Source organism: Anopheles darlingi, chromosome 2 (genome assembly GCF_943734745.1).
Source record: "Anopheles darlingi chromosome 2, idAnoDarlMG_H_01, whole genome shotgun sequence".
Classification (NCBI taxonomy): Eukaryota; Metazoa; Arthropoda; class Insecta; order Diptera; family Culicidae; genus Anopheles; species Anopheles darlingi.
Genome location: NC_064874.1, coordinates 71,106,057 through 71,121,056, shown reverse-complemented (window position 1 = coordinate 71,121,056; position 15,000 = coordinate 71,106,057). Strand labels below are relative to the sequence as shown.

Genomic DNA, 15,000 nt, shown 5'->3' with positions numbered 1-15,000 from the left:
CAAAAACGACAACAAAAAAAGGAAAAACCTGCAGCTGCTCCCGCCGGGCCAATAATTGACTGATAATTGAGTCATTAACCGAGTTCGGCACTGGGCATGTCCTGCGAGATGGGTATATCATGTAAATCGGTAAAACATTGCCGCACTTCCCATGTTTCAGTAGCGGCGGTGTCGATGGCGACTCCAGAAGAAGGACAAAAAAGAATCTCAGAGTTGTCGGGATTCTCGGAAACCAATAATCATTCTCTTTTTCTCGACACGCTACTAGAAAACGGACGAAATATCATCGAGTACAAAGTATTTCCCGGTAACAAGCAGGTACAAGCGCCGCGCGGTAAGAGACAATGGGGCAAGAGGTAGGGGAGTGAAAGGCAGGGAAAATATACAAATACTTCGTTGCACAATGTTGGCTCGACTAAGCATAAAGTCAACGGGACGACATATGGCCCCCACCACGAACCCTTTAAGCCCGTCCGTTTCGTCCTAAGATCTACTTATCATCAAGTTATCGATGAGCCCCGTTATCGATGGGGCCACCATTGGGGCTGGAGCGCAAGTTATGCTTATCATGAAGTTCGCGATGGGCGCTACACGCTCTGTCCATTAATTAAACCAACCGGGTATACGATATCTCTTTCGCTTTTCGGCGCCCGTTTGAACGCGCCTCGAAGGTCGGTGACAAAGCGGGGGGAGACTCAACAACTAGCGTTGCTCGCATTGTCATGATTCACCGCAGCAGAGCAGCGACATTGCAAGTGAATACAGGATTTGCTGCTCGATAGCTAACTTTAAACGGGCTGTTCGCCTTCGCTTGCTGTTGCTGATGCTCGTTGCTGATGGAGCTGATAAACGATGCTAAACTTTGCACATCAAGTGACCGTCCATCCTCTGCTGTCTTCAGCAACAACAGCAACAACAGCAACAGCAGCAACAGCAGCAGCAGCAACAATGATCTACAAATGTCACCGAAGACGATAGTAATGATGATGATGTATGCTGCTGTCATGTTTGCGAGTACACCAGCCACCCCATTGTGCCTGAGGGTGGGCGAGAGGCGGACGGGTCCACGAGGCTCTTCGTAGGACTTTCTCCACCTTCTCGTGGCGCACATTCGCAAAATCCAAAATCTCGACTCGACACTCACTCACGCGGCCTGCCTGTTGGCCAACGCTTGTTATCGTTTCGTTTTCCCGTTTAGATGCAACTTCCTGAAAAATGGTAGCTAGAAAACAAAAGATAGGCGGCTTATTTATTATTGAAAGCATCTTGGGGAAGTATGGTGAAAAGATTCACCGTCAAGCTGGCCGGCCACAGCCCGTCATAGTCCAGCGGAGGATCTATCTTTGGCATTTCGGTTTGCTAGCCCTCCTCCCTTTGCATGCCCAGGAGCGTTCTGCAATTTGAAGCCAGTCGTTAGATGTCCATTCATGTCGCCTTTCGCTTCCTGGGAAGGACTTGCTGTAGTATAAAAGGGCCTACCATCCGCGTGCAGTGATGGCCATGCGTGGGCTTGTATTGTAGTTCCGCATTGTTGATTCCTCACCTTGGCTAGAGGGCTTCCAAAAGATAGTTTGGTGCATATTTTTAACAGTAACAGTGTTTTTTTTTATTCACAAGATGTACCCCTTAAGTTATGAGGCATGGTGTTGTGCAGAACCTGATCCATGTTTCATTAATCTAGAAAGCGTTATAAATATAAGGGTGTATGTGATTCTGTTTGTACTACAGTACGGTAGATCATAGTTTCATGTTGAAACCGCATCATTACATTCATTTGCTGTGTGTAATATGTAATATGGAATGTAAAGCAAACACGAACTATTTCCTTTTCATGTTTCCCAACAAAACCCACTCATAAATCCCACAAATCAATCTATAGTTTCATTGATAATGGTACCTATCATACTTTCAGATTAATGTTGAACTCAAGGGTGCAACAGGTACTTTAACCTCAACATTCCAAACACCCGAAATGGTCTATGTGGGCGCATCGTCTGTTCCAACTCATTATCCCTAGCCTAATTTGAAACTAATCGTATCTCAAATTACAATTTTGAATTTACATAAATTGAAAGCCCACAGAATAGGATGATTGAACACTTGCAAAAAACAATAAAACACCTGCAACTCACTATGATGAGTGCACTAGAGTCATTTTGACGCGTAATCGATCTGATACAACCAACACCCTTCAATTAATCCTCTTTTCGTCATGGTAATGGAAATCGCGTTTATCATCGAATCCCACGCAGCTCTCATTTATTGGGCAATGTAGTCTCGTGATTCATACTACTCTATCGTACTGCATTGGCGCCGCGAACATTATGCTCTATCGTAAATGCCATGTGCTGTTGCCTTTGGTTCTCGCATCGGCCAGAAGTACAGCGGTCTGATTGATATTAAATGTAGCAATTATACCAATTGATAACAAGTCAGTTCGAAATGTAGTTGCGAAGGATGTAAAGATGTAATTCTAAGTTAAGATGTGAAGAAAATTGCAACGACTTGTAATGTGGTCCGCACCTTCAGTGGAAGTGAAAGTATCCGACGTTGCGATTGTTCCTCGCGCAGAGGTGTAACGTGCGTATTTCCAAGATGGTGTGTAGATGGTGCACTTTCTTCCATACAGCACCGCAGTACATACCGGAGAGCAAGTGGGCACACAGCACCCCACCGAACGTGTTTGTCGTCGAGCGCAAACGCACGCACGTTGAACGAAAAAAAAAGTACTCGAGGGTACCGCGTAATTGAAGATTTCTCCTGTTGACCTGTTACATCGCTGTACATTGTATTACATCGAGAGCGCGCGCGAGTGAGTGCGAGATTTTTAAATCCGTTTCACACATCTGGATGGATCTCGAGATTGCTAATTTTTGGTCAAAATCGCCTTCAAATTTTAACAAAAATTACGTAGTTATTGAAAAGTTCAATTCTTTGGTCGGATACATACAATTAAGTTTTTTACAGTTTTACATCTTTTCAATGTACCATTTTTATGCACTCATCTATATCTTCTACACCAGCTTCTTTTCCTGTCTACTCTACAATAGTTTCAATTTAATAAATACTTGAAAGTTATCAATTCAACGCATGTATGGGCAAGTAACTAAAATCTATTTTTTTTTTCGTCAGAATTGATTTCGTTGCTCCTCTGACACTGGAGACCCATTTCACTGCAACAATAGATTGTTCAAAATACAGCATGAATGTTGGAAACGTATCCACAAGTTCTAACTTACAGAATTATTTGAGCTCATAGTTGGATTTGTAATAAAAAAGCTTATTTTATGTACCACCTGCTACTTTCTTAACAGACCTGCATCTGTATTAATATTCAAAGTAATCGTGATTTTTAGTAGTAGCCTCACAGAAATTTAGACCAAACAGCTTGGGAATCCTCTTTACGTTCATTTGGCTATGATCAGCATCAGTTTATCAGTAACCTTAGTAAACAACTTAAACTCATTAGTATAAAGTTTTAAAGACTGTGTTTTTCACACATTGTCCTTCATAATGTTCAATGATATTTAAAGATACAAATAAGAGTCACATTTGCTGGGTTTTTTTCCTGCGACGTTGCGTTTGGTTACTGCGTCCACGATATGGAACAGGCGCACACGTGCCTCCTCCTGGTAGTTGCCCAGCGGGTCATGAGATATTGATAAATTTTTATCCAAACTCCGATCACGGGATCGCAGGCTGAGGTCGCATCGAACGAACGGAGGATGCACTGCAGCAAACAGGGTGCATCAACGCATCCTTCTCATTGTGTGTTTGACGAAGGCGAAGACCAGGCTGGTGTCTGGTGCCCAAACCATCGTATCCATCGCATTCAGTCGCATTAATTTACGATGGCGACTGGTGACGTTGCATGTTCATCGCTGAGGGATATAGAAACGGTTGCATTCTTCGTGGACGTCGATTGTGGTCGGTTACTGCCGATGATGGTTATCGTGACGGTTAGCTCAATCATTAGCCAACCGGGAGGGACCGGCCTCTTCGATTTATTCTATGATTTTAACGGCGCACTGTGCCTGTCATCAGTTTTCGTTGTTGTTTTAAGCGCCGAACTTATCTCAGAGGACGCGAGGGAAAGGACATTTATGTTTTGATCATAATGTTTGCTTTTCTTATCTCCCAAGTGTCCCTACGGATGGGATATTTATAGCTCATCTGCTCGCAAGCACTACAAGGAAGGAAAACACCTCCCGATTCAACCCGATTCAGGAGGGGGGGTGTTAATGATGCTCACTAATGATGATGAAGAAAATTGACCATTGCCACTAACACGCTCTCATCACATCGAAGAGGTAACGCTTGCGCTCGCTACCATCAACGGCAAACGCAACAGCGCGGGGAGAGGGAAAGCTGCTCAATGTGGACAAACAAACTGTGTTATTTCAATTTAAAAAATGTGGAACATATTTAAACTATAACTACAGCACTTCTGGGCGGCTAATAGGGGGCTGTTTAATACATGATAGCAATAAAATAAAACTAATAATAATAAAAAATTGTTATGATTGTGTTTTGCTTATTTAATTGGAACAGGATGCCAGGATACCGCATGAATCCTGCCCGAGTTTGCCCGTCCCCTCGTTTTGCTTCAGCTGCTACTGCTTCGAGGGTGGAGTGTTTTGATGGCTTTTTGCGTTCTATACAGAGGCAGCGCATGTTCTATGTCAAGTTTATACTGACGAACCAAACAAATATTCATCAGCCCGGAGTTCGAGACCACTCTATAGCCTAGAGAATCTTAGCGGACGGCCACGATTGCGCCTCCTTTGGAAAATACCTCGCTATTACGCGCTCGCTTTGCGTCTGATGGAACTGCCGGTATTTTCCAGAAAGAAGGATTTTTGCCCGGAAGCTGCACTCTGTACTTTGAACAAAAAAATCAAATCGAGATCGAGAAAGAAATCGAGCAAAAAAACGATTTTTTCGAAAAGTCGAGCTAGGGAAGTCGAGCAGACTGGGAGCGCAGCGGAGTAGGTAGCTGATTGTATGCAATTCCCAGTGAGCAGTGCGAAGAATTCTCCCTTTTCTCTATAAACGAGAGAGGGAGACAACCACAGTCCACGTCTCCGAATAGCACCGTTCCTTGGGGCCCCTATTGTCTTATTCTAGTCTCGTGGGTTATTCCCCTTAAGAAAGTTATTCGGAGACTAGAGCGAGACTAGAGCGAGACTGGAGCATTCCTATAGTGAGAATTCTTCTCCCTGCTCAGTGGGAATTGCATACAATCAGCTACCTGCTCCGCTGCGCTCCCAGTCTGCTCGATTTCCCTAGCTCGACTTTTCGAAAAAATCGTTTTATTACTCGGTTTCTGCGTGCTCGTTTTTTTTCTTCAGAGTATTTAGTGCAGCTTCCGGGCAATCGGACGAGTAGGTCGTCGTTGATCACCGCTTTCCCGCGGGAAAGCAGGAGGAGGCTGGGCTTAATCCTTTGCCCAGTCATTACTATATGGTGTTGATTCCCCGGCTGTTGCAATACTGTTGGTATTCCTCGCCGTTGAAAGAAGGGCCGTTGTCGGACTTTATGCTTTGTGGGTAGCCTTCCCTGGGTGACCATGGCATCCCGCGATGTACCTGACTGTGCTTATCCTTATCGTTTGATCCTTATCGTGCCGATCGATCCTTGTCGGGCAATGTGTGGCGGGCTACTGCGGCTCGAAGAAAAGGCGAAAAGTTTTCCAAACTTGTGTCCCGAGAGCATCTGTGTCAGGTGGAGACTCATCGAGCCATGACTCGAGGCAAAGCAAACCAATCGAAACAATCAATCAAACAATCTAAAATCCAGTTTTCCGGAAAACAGCAGCAGTTCCATCAGACGCAAAGCGAGCGCGTAATAGTGAGTTATTTTCCAAAGGAGACGCCATCGGGGCCGTCCGTTAAGATACTCTAGGCTATAGAGAGGTCTCGAACTCGGTGCTGATGAATATTTGTTTGGTTCCTCAGTATAAACTTGGCATAGAACATGCGCTGCCTCTGTATAGAACGCAAAAAACCATACCCCACCCTCGAAGCAGTAGCAGCTGAAGCAAAACGAGGGGACGGGCAAACTCGTGCAGGATTCATGCGGTATCCTGGCATCCTGTTCCAATTAAATAAGCAAAACACAATCATAACAATTTTTTATTATTATTAGTTTTATTTTATTGCTATCATGTGTTAAACAGCCCCCTATTAGCCGCCCAGAAGTGCTGTAGTTATAGTTTAAATATGTTCCACATTTTTTAAATTGAAATAACACAGTTTGTTTGTCCACAGTGAGCAGCTTTCCCTCTCCCCGCGCTGTTGCGTTTGCCGTTGATGGTAGCAAGCGCAAGCGTTACCTCTTCGATGTGATGAGAGCGTGTTAGTGGCAATGGTCAATTTTCTTCATCATCATTAGTGAGCATCATTAACACCCCCCCTCCCGAATCGGGTTGAATCGGGAGGTGTTTTCCTCCCTTGTAGTGCTTGCGAGCAGATGAGCTTTAAATATCCATCCGTAAGGACACTTGGGAGATAAGAAAAGCAAACTTTATGATCAAAACATAAATGTCCTTTCCCTCGCGTCCTCTTAGATAAGTTCGACGCTTAAAACAACAACGAAAACTGATGACAGGCACAGTGCGCCGTTAAAATTATAGAATAAATCGAAGAGGCCGGTCTCTCCCGGTTGGCTAATGATTGAGCTAACCGTCACGATAACCATCATCGGCAGTAACCGACCGCAATCGACGTCCACGAAGAATGCAACCGTTTCTATATCCCTCAACGATGAACATGCAACGTCACCAGTCGCCATCGTAAATTAATGCGACTGAATGCGATGGATGCGATGGTTTGGGCACCAGACACCAGCCTGGTCTTCGCCTTCGTCAAGCACACAATGAGAAGGATGCGTTGATGCACCCTGATTGCTGCAGTGCATCCTCCGTTCGTTCGATGCGACCTGTGCCAGGGTTATGTGCCTGTCGGTATGAAATGGGCAGCAAGAAGCGAAGCAGAAGAAGAAACAGGAGCACAAAGAAAGGAGCTTGCAGCTGTCGCGTGCCGATTTCTGTTTTTGTGTTTATGCTGGAAGGGAGACACCACACACGTGTACACTCTTCTTCGTGGATGTTTCATCAGGAGGATGGTCGATTATCCCGACGATCGCTGCTGCCATTACTCTTACCGTGGCCCTACGAATTGATTCGGGATGGTGTAGGGCTCGTGTATCTCCTCCTATACCTACTCCGGCTGTCATCATTCAGCCTCGTGAGGATCCTTTTCCATCCGGTCCGAGATCGTGCTTGCTACGGAGAAAATGATCTGATTCGAGGCCACGTAAGCAAACACACATGTCCTTTTCGATTATGTTCGTTTCGACCTACAGGAGTGCAGAGGAACCCGGAATGGTTCTGATAATTTTCTGTTGTTGAATTCAACTTGAAACATTGTAAAAATAAATATTTTTTTTAAGAATACGATACACGGTCGTGATATTGCACGCTCTTAATTATCTAAAGACGATTACTTTATTCAAAATGAATCACTACAAAGCTTAAAACAATGTCAAGCATTGTCGAAACGTTATTGAAAGAAATGGATCGAACTCAAACATTTCCTTCTCTCAAAAACCAGATCAAAAGGTGAAGAACATTCCACATCGAGGCGAAAGGTGCGCTGATCCGAAAATGGAACATTAAAACAAAACCACCGCACCGGGGTATGTGGTACCCCCCGGGGATCACCAAGGATCGACCAATGGGCACCACCAGCTCGTCGAGCACGCCAAGTGCGGCAGATGTTTCGACTCAAACCGACGATGTTGGCCGGGGCTTTGTATGCCACGACGACGTCCAGCACAATCGGCCATGACACACAATGTTGTTCCTGGACACCGTATCGTATCATGCGGGTATGCTGCACGCTGCTGTGCGTTGAAGGAAACGTTGTGCTGCTGCACGGACGGTTTCGTCTTCGGGGGGTTTGTCTTCCGTCTAGCGGGCTCTGTGTGTGTGTGTGTGTGTGTGTGTGTGTGTGTGTGCGAGGTGTGGAGGAAAGCGCAAAAAACTCATCAAAGAGATCGAAGGCTGGCTTAAACCACCTGGCGCCGATCTGGCAGCAGGCCAGTGCCGGCTTACGTGGTGCGGATGCTGACAAGGAACGCACCCGGTCTTTGGTGCTACGATATGGTATGGCAATCGCTGGTGCACAGGATCCTCGGCCAGAGGGATCAAGCGCTTGTGAGGAAGGAGCGGCAGTTGGGTAGTTTAAGGTGCTAATTTTGATGAACGCGAGACAGGGCTTTTCAACAACGATATGATTCGTGCAGCTGGTCAGTGTAGTCGGTCATTGAAGCAGGACAATCCATTTGCTTTTGATGATATTTAATGAAGATTATGATTGGCAGATGTCAGAGACAGATTACAGACATTTTATGGGAAATAGTTTTGAATATTCAACGATTGAGTTATGTTTTCAAGAAGCAATTTGCCTTCGACTGTATAGTAGAATCAATGCAATGCTTAGATAGTAGTAGAAAGGTAGTAATATTTTTTATTTTAACGCAGAACATTAATACTAATATAGAAACTCTGTGCTTTGTTTAACAGTTTGACGGTTGCTTTTGAATTCTATTGATTTATGGTCTACGAAATCGTTCATATAAACTAGTAAACCATCAAAACAATGGCATACTTTTCGTACGAATTCACCTAAAATTACGTATTTGGTAAAAAACCAAAACATACACCTCAACCGATTCAAATATTTTTTGCGGTTATCCATTTCAAAAATTTGCCGTTAGATAACCGATAGAATGAGCCGGACACAGAAATACATGTGGAAAGTGGAGGAGGGGTGGGGAGGAAGCGAGTACATACCTAGTACATGGCTTGTACCTTCCCCCGTCCCTTCCAGATAGATAAAAAGATGATTTAGACATAATAATTGTCCCAAAAACATACACACCTTTTCAGTTAAATATCTTTAAAAAATACATTATAAACGGTGAATAGTGCTATTACGGAAGAAGGGAGGGGGATGCCATTACATTTTCACTGTTGAAAGATAATATTTGGGAAGTTTTTCGCACCATAAATTGATTTAATCTCATGTTTAAGGTTCTTGTTCATTCCACTGGTTATTTAACGGCCAAATTTTGAAATGTTCGGCCCCTAAATGTATGCAATTAGAATCGGTTAGCCTACCGAATCGGTTGAGGTGTATATATTGGTTTTTTACCACGTATTTTATTAACAAGTAACAAGATTATTTAAAATTAGTTAAAAATGTGTTGACTCTGGGGAACGCCAAATGCTGGCTAAGTGAATATTTAATTGCAACATAAACATAGTTGATCTATCCGATGGTATTCTAAATGTTATTCTAACGCTAAAACAAAGACCACCGCATACCGGCGCTTATCTTTAGCCATTTATCATCGGACCATACATCAACTGAAGTTCGTCCGTTCTCGCATCTCGCATCGCGATTCACAGATTATTGTGGACGCACTTTCCCCCCACCCCCCAAACGCGTTGCACTCCCATTTACGCTGAATTAATTGAACACTTTAGCCGGCCTGCTTTTTGTGACAAATTGTCCGACATTCCACCAATGGAACCTCGGGACTCGTACTCCTCGGGAACTCTAGAACACGGCGCATAGAGACACACTACATTTTTCAGCGAGCGAGCGCGCCTTTCAGCCCCCGGGACGGCTTGCGGACATAAATTAGCCCGGAGGCCCCACAAAAGTCAGCAGACGAACCCACAACAACAACAACAACGGCCAACAAACGGCAACACAAAACCGCTGGCTAAACAAAGCAAACGCGAAGAAAGCTGCGATGACGACGATTCATTAAGCGTCTAGTAGTAGCTGCTACCGTGTAGCACACATTAGAGCCCGGTAATGTTGGTTGCTGTGGCTGTGGCTGTGGTTTGAACTAGACATTCCTGGGTCGGATGGCGCGCGCCACCCTTCTTCTTTCCCGCCTTTTCTCTTCCTTCCTCTCCAACGCCGACTGTTGACGATGAGAACGAACCACCGGCCCGGTCCGAAACACACCGTGATCCACTTAAATGCGGTGAAGGTTGTTTGGCTTGGTGTGCACGTTGGTGCGACCACTCCACCCCCCCCCCCCCCCCCCCTGAGCTCCCACTGGAACTGCAGTGAAAAGCGGGTCTTTCGGGAAAAATTTCAAGAATTTCTATTATATTGTAATTTCGTTTCATTTTCGCGCTGCCGACGACCACCGACTCCCACCGCACGTTGTGGTGCGCCGAGTCATTTCTGTATCTACACCGCTACAGCCTGGGCTCCATCGGGGAGGGGGGATGTATTTCCGGAGAAAGAACCCGTATCATCACCGGAACGATGATCACCAGCCGAGGTTGGCTCTTCGGGTACAATGTAAAACAGCCAAATGATTGGACGCGTGCCAAAGTCTGCGACGAAGAACCCATTCTCCAGCAGCGTCCGGTCCATCCGCAGCCTTCCCTTTTCAGTGCCCTGTTGTGGTGAAGGAGAGAAAGAATGACATTAAACAAACTCCGGATCCGCATCATTTGATCATCGCATCACTAACTGACCACGGCCAGATCACGGCGCCATTCGTACTGCCGGGCGTTGCTGTTGTACCGGAGATACTTTTCTCGCATCACCTCGATCGTATCTTCGTAGCACACGCTCATCTCGGTCGCGTGCAGCGTAAGCGTGTTGATGATTTTCACCGGACAAACGAGATGCGTAACGCGACCGATTACAAGCGCCGGATCACGCCACCAACGACGACCGGTGGCAGCATTACGTTCCATCGCCGGTACAAACACTGGAATCGGCTGATCGGAGCGTACGTTTGTCCGTTCGATCGGTGTACCATCGGGATGGAAGAAGGAGCTCAGATCCTTCCCTGCAAAAGCCAACAACCACTGCAAGCGCTGGAAGGGAGGGATGAGTCAGAACAAGACCAGGGTGTGACGTGCATTCTACGAACCTTGGTAAGCGTCCTCGTCTCCGGCTCTGCCAGTCCGGCAACGAACAGTGGAGTGAGATCGATGACCAAACGGTGCACACTTACCCAAGCGCTGGACGCATCGTTGTGGATAACGATCTCATCGGGCAGATAGTACCTTTCGACCGGAATTTCAGAAGCCATACCGAGCCACGAATGGAACCAGGAGGGGGGGGAGGAAGGGTTCTAAACGCAAAACACACGACACGAGACGCCACCACGACCGCGAGATCGCAAGACGCAAGCGGAGCTTACTTCGATCCCCGGGAAACCGGTCAGAAATGTGACGTCTCGCTGGGTTTCACGCTTCGTCGCTAGCGTCGCCACTGGCCTGTGCCTCCCTCGATGACATGTGTCCAGAAATCAATCACATCCCCCCTCCCCCCCGCTCCTCCCCGGTTACCGGTTCTACTCCCGCGCACTCGACCGCACGGTCGAAATTGTGCCGGGTGTCCGCCGATGTGGCCAACGAAGCAGGCGACGGACGCGTTGGGACGGGCAGGGGCAGTGTCAAAATTAACACTCGACCTCCGCATCGTGTCCTAGCGTTGGTCTCGCGTACGCGCGCGCGCCCTGTGGGTCCCGCGTCGTCCGAGTGGAACTGGAATGCGTGGCCGCGCCGCCGGGGAACCGAAATATCCGGTGACCGGTCACCGGGCGAGTGCCGAGAAGCAGTAATCAATCAGACCGAAAAATGAATCTAATACTCACTACCCCTTTTCCGTCCGGAGGGAGGTCTTCTTCCCTTGTGGCCACAGAGCAGGAGGCGAAAGGGGAGGCTAACCAATTTACACATGCCCAAGACACGCACACGTGCTGCGCGTTGGTGGCCCTTATGCTGGTTTTGTGACCCATCCAGCACGCCATCATACCCCCGGGGGGCTGGGGACGTCGAAGTGAAGGAAGTAAGGGTGTTTAGCATTTCGTCATCATCATCACCATCATCATCATCATCAGTATGCCACCATCATTCGTTGAAAGGGTAGCAGGGCCACGGGCCGGCATCCAGCATTTGCTTCCGTTCTCGGTCTGCGGCCTGCGTCTTTGAATATTCGACGAAGATAAACGATTTGTAGCTTCCTCGATTGCGGGAACAGGAAGTCTCTATCAATAACAAAAACCAACCGAACGTACCGAACGGGTTCTACGAGATGCAGATAACGTTCGACTCCCCAAAACAATGGACGATTAGTGATCAGTCAGTTGGCGCAATGACGGAGGAGGCGCTCCGTCCTTATGTTAATTTGTTAGTGTGCGTTGTCGACCGTTCCATCGATCGATTGTCATGCTGGAGAATGACGCATGAAGACGCTCTATGGATATGAGTCACGATCGGGACCGTAATTAATCTATTTTCCGGGGCAGAAGTGAAAGTTCGGGAACGCCATCGCCATCGCGCATCAATCACGACGCTTCCATCGTATTGCGCCGTTGGGGCAGACCACACACGGGCGCTCATTGATTATGATGATGATGATGGTCTGGTGTAACATCGTTTAATGCTTGGATTAATCCAGCAAACTCGATCGTCAATGCGATCGAGTGAAGCCTCAACAAGATATGCGCCCTCTGACCCCTGTTGGTGTATGAAATTGAATTGTGTTTCGAGACTTCGAGGAACGAACGAAAACAACTCGGAATAGGAATTCGACGGGTTGTAAGTTGTGTATTCGAGTATTCGACCTCAGAATATAACGAAGGAAGAAGAAGAAATCAAGATCACTCAAGACTCGATGTTAATAAGAAAATCTCTCAAGAAATTGAATTTAAATCGACAAATGCCGAAAAAAGTCTTCCTAATGATATCGCATTGTAGTGCCTTCTGCAAGATCAAACCTGGATCATTTCAAATTGAGAGGAGTACTTGAACTACTTTAGTAAAGGGATTGAGGTGTTCCGCAGCCGGAGAGTAAACGGCACGTAGAGCTATTGCCTATGTCTATATTAACTATGTCTCGTATTTGATCAAACATAGTAGACATCTGCTGCAGAAGTAGCTCTGCTATGAGAGTCGTAAGGTCCTATGTTAATTTTACTCAAGATGTAGAAAATTTTGAAGGTAACGTCGCTAAAAACGGATGACTCCGTGTTGGATAACAGCAAGAAGATGGTACTTACATAACTAGGTCATGCTCGATCAGTACCAAAGACACGACTGATACAATATTGTAACAAATCAATCAAATGTTGTACGAATTGCAATTCAGAGTCCATTTAAATAATGCCCATTCGGTACAGCACAATCCAAAAACCCTAGTGTTGGCAGGGATTTCCTTTCCTGCAATCCACTGCGTAGATGTTTGCCGGTTTCCCACGAGCCACGGACCGCAGGCCGACCAGGACAGGAAGCGGTCGTATTTGAATATTTTGCCGGTGTCCGACGGAATCCACCGTTAGGTCCGCCTCCGCTACGCCCTCTCGCGCGAACATCGAACAAGCGCACATGTTGAGCTGCGTGCACAATGTACTTGCTGGGCTCGTACTTTGCCGACTTCCTTTCCTGGGGAAGGAATACCACGGCCACGGCCGACAATTAGACCCCCTTCGAGCTGGGACCGCCCAAAGATGGGCAGATAATGTGATTGTATAATATCAAAAGGGCACATCAAAATGCGGCGTAACATAGAACCCCCGGGTCCGGGTCCGGGTTCGGGGGGGGGCCAATAGTAAACCTTCCCTCTGGTACCTGCTTCCACCTGCACGTCCGCGCATGTTTCTGCCATTTCCGTTTTCCGTCGCAGTCATTAAGCATTAACACTGTTCCTGAGGAACACCGGGATGCCGTCTTCGGTTCCAATGTTCCAATGGTTCCAGGGGCCAACAGGGGAAGGTACTGTCAGCGCGGGGGGAATCGCGATGTTTGCCTCTTTTCCTGCAAGTTGCTGTTGGTTTTTTGCGCAATTGTTTTTGTACATTTAGGATCTAATCACCTTCCCTCCCTGGCGTACCCTGCGGTCGATAGGCACCAGAAGCGTAGAAAAGACAATCCACAGATGTCCGCAGAACGTCGCGTTCGCGTCGACTCTCTGACGTTTGCCAGAACTTGCCACTGACCGGCCTGGAATGCGGCCTGGAACGGAACGGAAAGCGGATATGTATAATATTGCTTCTTCATGTTTGTTTTCGCCGTGAACCGCGGTTCCCGTGTCCGGGCGGTTTTTTCCGTGGCGGGGCCTTTTTGGGGATTTCAATCACGTGCCACCGCCTCCCCATTCCTCTCTTGCGCGCCTCGACTACTTCCTTATAGGCGCAAGGAAGCAGCGACAACGTTCGTTCGCCTCACTCGCTGCCGGTTTCGTCGTCAGGTTTTTTTTTTAATGCTTTTCGCACGCCCGTCTCTATTGTTTTGCTCATTTAGGACCGATCGCGACCGATGTGGATGATGTGTTTGAAGTAGTAGCGGAGGTCCGCCTGGATTATGACTTGACCGGACTTGGGCGGTTCGTCGATTCGAACCCGAGGATAAGGGAACTGTGAGAACGCTGCTGGCTGATTGAAGGAAAGGCAAAGAAAGGCTAAACACGATTAATGCCGCGTGCGCGTGCCTCTCGGTCGCTCGGTTTACGGTACAACGCAGTCCCCCTCCCCTCCTGATGAACGCTGGATTGGATTGATGTAGCTGGAAGGCTGTCCCACCGTAGGGCTGGGGGTTGGGCAGCCACTATCGCTTGCATCGATGCAAAAAAAGGGTTTCCCCCTCCCTTCTCTTCCCTTCCCCAAGCAGCTGGACTGGTTTTAATGTATGTATCTTCACCTCCCCCCTTCCCCTCTGGAGTGACACAAAGAAGACGCGAAATGCGAACGCCTGCCTGCCTGCCTACTTGCGGGTTTGTAATTAGCCGGAGAAGAAGCATAAACTTCGTATAATAAACGGGCATGACATGGGAATCATTATGACCGTCGCGAGTGCGCGAAGGTTGATGAGCGTGTGCGCGTGCGCTTGCGCTTGCAGCCGCTGGCCAGCGGATGGATGATGGCACAGATGCACATTGTCTCGAATGGACGGCA

General features: G+C 47.2%; 1 protein-coding gene across 1 annotated transcript; it reads right to left on the bottom strand.

Annotated features, from left to right (window-relative positions):
• Nucleotides 1-10,277: 10,277 nt before the first annotated feature.
• LOC125959501 (cytochrome b5 domain-containing protein 1) lies at nucleotides 10,278-11,136 on the bottom strand. The gene is made up of 3 exons (XM_049692326.1): nucleotides 10,975-11,136; nucleotides 10,571-10,918; nucleotides 10,278-10,490 (listed from the first exon to the last, which is right to left on the bottom strand). Exons 1-3 carry the CDS (start codon nucleotides 11,134-11,136, stop codon nucleotides 10,278-10,280), a joined length of 723 nt encoding a protein of 240 aa, XP_049548283.1.
• Between the last annotated feature and the right edge of the window lie 3,864 nt (nucleotides 11,137-15,000).